General features: G+C 45.4%; 1 protein-coding gene across 1 annotated transcript in view; it reads left to right on the top strand.

Moving 5' to 3' along the window:
* The window catches only part of ITGA9 (integrin, alpha 9), a 372,615-nt gene extending 367,354 nt beyond the window's left edge, over nucleotides 1–5,261 (top strand). The window contains exon 27 of the mRNA XM_011953420.1: nucleotides 618–5,261. Coding sequence (XP_011808810.1) covers nucleotides 618–716 — 99 coding nt within the window. The 3' untranslated portion in view covers nucleotides 717–5,261. The remainder of the gene's footprint in view (nucleotides 1–617) is intronic.
* Nucleotides 5,262–5,631: the final 370 nt, after the last annotated feature.

Here is a 5,631-nt window from a genome sequence, read left to right as displayed (position 1 = left end):
GATGGAGTCTCACTCTGTCGTCCAGGCTGGAGTGCAGTGATGGCACGATCTCGGCTCACTGCAACCTCCACCTCCTGGACTCAAGCAATTCTCGTGCCTCAGCCTCCTAAGTAGCTGGGATTACAGGCACACACCACCATGCCCAGCTAATTTTTGTATTTTTAGTAGAGACGGAGTTTCACCATGTTGGCCAGGCTGCTCTCAAACTCCTGACCTCAAGTGATCTGCCTGTCACAGCCTCCCAAAGTGCTGGGATTGCAGGTGTGAGCCACTGCGCCCAGCCACGAAACCTTTTTTTACTCCCAAACACCTTTGAACAGCTCTCAGTAACTAGTATTCCCCAGCACACAGTCTGGAAAACACTACACCAGATGCATTTTACAAGCAACAAACAGCTTACCTAGTATCACCTGCAGGAAGTCTGTGCATTTTGAAAAATGTCTTCTCCACAGGGTGTTTTTCTTGCCAGTGTTTTCTCGAATCTGAGGGGTCCTCCAGGCCTCCCCAGCCCTGTGAGTACAGGTCACACCTACCCAGGGACAGGCTGCCTTGGGGTCACAGTGGCTGATTCTTCAGCACATCTAACTCAGCTTCTCCTCTTTCTTTCTGCCTTTCAGATGGGCTTCTTTCGCCGAAGGTACAAAGAAATTATTGAAGCTGAGAAGAACCGGAAAGAGAATGAAGACAGTTGGGACTGGGTCCAGAAAAACCAGTGAGCTGCCACACCAGTCACGTGACCTGATCACTAGCCTGTCATCCTTGATCTTTGTATCTTCCATATTTGGAAGAAAAAAATCTTCTCCAGATTTTTCGGAGGCCCCACTGATGCTGTTCTCTTCTTCATTCTATCAAGCCCAGGTGCCAGCCTGAGGCAGCCACTTCGGCCAGGTCACACGACCGGGGCCAGCACCACTTCCTTTAAAGATGAACTCTGAACTTTGGAGAGTGAGCTTCATAGCCGAGCAATATTTATGGATGCAACATGCATGGTCAACCCTCAGGGGAAAACTGTTACCTAAAGTATTTTTTATAAATATAAGCCTTTTATACTGATTATGTCTTTATATTTGTATCAATGTTTTATTATTTCTATTAAATAGTTATATAATTCACTCAAGCACTGATATCTGGCCTGAAATCTTGGAAGTATGTGTCCATGAATACAAATTTTAAAGGATGAAAATCTTACTGTACTTTGGAACTTGCTGTTTAAAAAGACTTACAGATGAAATAAGTTGAAGAAACCTCACGTAATGAATCCACCAGGCTGGCAGTGGTGCATATAAACTGTGGATGTGGCAAGACCCCTAAGAACATTTCACATCTTTATTGCCTCGATGAAGTGTGGAGTCACGTGCTAACGTGTGCTAAAGAACTGTAAGTGTCTTTTCATATGTACTTTTCATTGGAAGATTCCCAACAAGAATTTGGATGGAAAACCTGATCCCTAGCAAGAAATCTGCTCTGTATCACCTTTATATAGCAGACATGTCACCCTCCTTCTACACAGATGATGGATGAAAGCTTGGAGCAATGCCATGTGGTCATCTGGTAAACCTCAGAATGGTGTCTCATCCTGGACGCCTGCATCAGAGTTCACACACCACAAGGACTAAATCATTGTCCCCTAAGCAAAGAATTGGGTCTGAATGCTGTGAGGGATTGCCTTTGTTTGGTAATTTTCGTTGAGAGATCTTCATTTCCCCTACCACCCTGGCTGTCCCAGCTAGTGGTGATTACAGATTCCTTCCCAGAGAGGACCATTTAACCATTTTTTTAAAAATGTCTTAGTTTGGGTTTCCAAGAAGCAGTCCCTGAAACAAGGATTTGTGTGCAAGTAACTTATTAAGGAAGTATTCCCAGGGCATACCAGTAAGGGAGTGGGGGAAGCAGGACAAGGAAGGAGAGAAAGCCAGGCAAAGGTTTGTCATTTCAGGGAGAGCTCTATGGAGTTTAGCCTCAGCCTGATCAGGGGAACTCCGGAGGGAGAGTTAGGCCTCAGAGGTGTCCCAACCTGAACCAAGGGGCTGGCTGCACCCAGAGGAGGTGTAAACATTCTGTTCTCAATTCCTACTGGCGTAATGGCTCCAGTAGCTCAGGGCAGTCCTCTAAAGGAAAACCACAGGTGCATCCTCAGCCAGGGGAAACACAGGTAAATGATGCAAAAGAAATGATGCAAAGGGATCTGAGCAGAGCACGGCCCCTCCCCACCCCCTGCATGTGTGAGAGCTGAGTTATGGCCTTCGGTATCCAAGCTCTCTGTCTGACAGGAGATATATTGTCAGATGCACTGTGCTGCCTAGCTTTGAGTGCAGTGTGATTTTCTGAAAGGGCAGTAAGGTGATGGATGTAGCATGCTCAGCACTGACGGGCCCGGAGTGATCACACAATAACTGTTAGCAACTACGGCTGCTGTTCCTACTGATGGATAACCATCTAATAAGACAGGAAACATGGGGCTAAGAGCAGGGTCTAACAGAGTCTTAATGGCTTATCACAGCCTGCCAAAGTGCCAGCTACATACACATGGCATCCAGTGGGGATGAAACAATCTATAAAACCAAGGGTCTCTCTTATAGCACCTTTTTTAACTGGAAGCTAACATGTTGGGAGTCTGTGAACATTGTCAAAAGGACACCCAACTAAACTTCTGGGAAGATAGATTTTTAATACACATCCTTGGCTAATACTCACAAACATATCTAAAGTTTTGGCAAAATTATGAGGGTGATGGGTGGGTACTAACCTGGCATGGAGCAGGTGTGTCTTTTGGTCGCTTCTTATGCAGTTGACTCTGCTGCAGGGAGGTTACAAATGTAACCTCATGCTTCTCTTCCCGGTGAACATGGGAATAGACCAAAAAAACCAAAGGCCAATGGCATGAACCAAGCTGATCCTAGAAATCAGGGATGTTGCATCCAACTGTGGGATGCAGGCACAGAGGTAGCTACAGGGAGCAGGATGAGGCAAAGAAACCAACCCTCACTCAGAGTTTCACTTATGAGTTTTATCAAAAGCAATAAGAAAAGCAGTCTTGAGTGGGTTTTAGTCACTTATTAACAGCCATTTATGAGGCCCCTGCTGTGTGTCAGGCACTGTGCAAGGTGCTGGAGGTTCCCCCAGAGAACACTTCAGGGACATTTTGCCTCGGGGTGGCAAAATGCAATGGTGTGTGAAACGTGGAGTTTTTGAATGGGATGCCATTTGCAGCTTTCCTTTGATGGACTCTTGTTCATAATGCCATGTTTTCTTTGATGAAGCATTTAGGATTCTTAGGTGATATTCCTGGAACAGCACCATCAACAGCTTTGGCCACATGCACTTAGAGCAACTAAGTTGGCTCCTGCCAGGGGTGTAGGTGTGTTGGTGACAGTGTAGAAGGGTGACTCACAGGCCCATGTTCTGCCCGCCAGCAAAGCCCCACTTGAGAAGGGCAGACTCCCGTGGGCAGTCTCAGAGCTAGGACCTATTTGCTTCTGCTTCATTCTGCATGGGCGGACCCACATGAGGAGCTGTATACCCAGGAGGTCACTAAGACTTTATAAAGGCAGGTTTTAAGAAAACCAGCCTTGGCGTCACCATAAGCAGATACTGAAAGCCTCCCCAGGAAACTGTCTGGGGAAGAATGATGCCTCTGCTGGTCTGATCATGCCTAGTAGCAGGTGGGGCTACCGGGACTGGGGAGTTAACCATTTTGCGCAGTGATAGAGAAGTTAAGCATATCATTAGCGCTCTCTCAATTTGGGCAGTTCACAAGCTCCTTCCCAGCTCAGAAGCCCTCTCTATGCTCTCAGGGGAAGCAGATGGGGTGGATTGCTATGTCTGTGTTACCCCTCCAGAATATTATTTGAAAATTCTACAGTATGTTCTACTTTCACCCCTTCCTGCTTCCATGGGTTCACTGTGGAATCCTATAAGATATTCTCCTGAGCAGTATTATTTCAGTTTCCTTCAGCTTTTAGTTGAATCTTCAATGTGGTTTTAACCAACTGTTCAGAGAACTGAAATGCTTTTTGAATATGACAAAGGACCTTTGTAAAAATTGAGTAAAACAGTGCCCCTTTTGTAAAAAAAGTTTTGCTTATGCTCAATTTACACAGGACCCGGGAGAGTTTGGAACATCCCCCACGTGAGCTGTCGAGCTGTCACAAAGAAGAGACCATGAAGTTTAGAAACAAGGGGACAGTAGCAGGAGGGGCAGGGTCCACTGGCTTAGTGGCAACTGACAGGCATCCATTCCGAATCACTCGGCGCTGAGGTTTCCTCAGGCAGTTCTTCAGGAAACCTGTCAGCATCGTGGGTACTCAGAGGTATGGTAGACTTTGTAGAAGATCCAATAGGAAGTCCTCCTTCGCCAAATCATGTAGCTACTGCCCTTGAGCCAAACGCAATGAGGTTTAAAACAAAAACCCAACAGCACTCCTGGGAACATCCTGTTTTCCATGCGGAAGCATAGCAGATCCCCAAATGATCCGCGTGCTGTATGCTACCTGTTGAACCCTAGCATGGTGGCTTTTTGAAAGGTTATGACTTATTTTTGGGTAAGGCATTATGGCCAGGTGCTTGCAGTTATGTCTGGGTTACGTGTGAAACGTACATCTGGTGAACTGTAGACTTGGCTCAAACTTCTCAAAATTTAGAGGTGCTGGAAAGGATTGTCACTTGGAGCCTTTAGTAGACAAAAGGCAGAAAGTGGGCATCATTTCAGAATTGCTTTAGTATGCACACTTTTAGTTGATATTTTGATATGTATAGAGTAATAACATACACAGTGGAGAATATTTTCTGCAACACAGAATGGCTGAAGGGAGAACACAGAGCCAGTAGGGCCAAAATGAAATTTCTGGGATGTCTTCTGAATTTTCAGCACATGGGGGGAATAAGTGAACAAATTTCCCAGCATGGTGCAATGCTTTATAGCACAATGATCTAGGTTTCAGACTGTGTTAAGGTTTTTTTTGTTGATGTTGTTGTTTTAATTCTAATGTGCACGGTGTGACTGGCAGAGTGAGTTTAAAAGCTTTACGAGTGATTAATTGCATGGCAGGCACCCACGCTATCTGCACTTCCAGAACTTTACTGATGCATCCATGTACATTTCCACTGAGGAATTTTGGTGGGTGGGGGGAGGGTGTACTGCCTCACAATGTCACGTGTATTAAAGTCTAAGCAATCACTTCTGATTCACTTGCACTGTTTGGGAAATGTCAGGTTTACAAAAACATACATGTTTGGAATAAAAAATGGCTGCAAATGATTCAGGAGTTTAGTCTGTAATTTATTTGCTAATAAGAACTTTTTAAAGTGTTGAAGCTAGGGTTTCAATGTATTACAACATGAGCATTAGAAGCAACATCGAGGTCATCTAATTCACACGAAGAGCTCACCTGATGTGGCTGAACTGTCCGAAGTCCTTGGCCTCCACACCAGAGGTACCACCTTCTCTCTGTATCACCCTGACTCCCCTGGCCCAGGGCTACACCTGCGTTCTTGATCTTGAGATAAATGTGCCCAAAGTAAATGGCATGAATTCCTTATTATCGGTACACTTGGGGGTAGTTTGGAGCCATTGGTCTGGCTGCTCTGGCCACACAATTGTGTGAGAAGGAAGTAGGGGAGAATCACTTTTTA

The sequence above is a fragment of the Colobus angolensis genome, unplaced genomic scaffold (genome assembly GCF_000951035.1).
Source record: "Colobus angolensis palliatus isolate OR3802 unplaced genomic scaffold, Cang.pa_1.0 Scaffold36, whole genome shotgun sequence".
Lineage (NCBI taxonomy): Eukaryota > Metazoa > Chordata > Mammalia > Primates > Cercopithecidae > Colobus > Colobus angolensis.
This window is presented reverse-complemented; position numbering and strand designations above follow the sequence as displayed.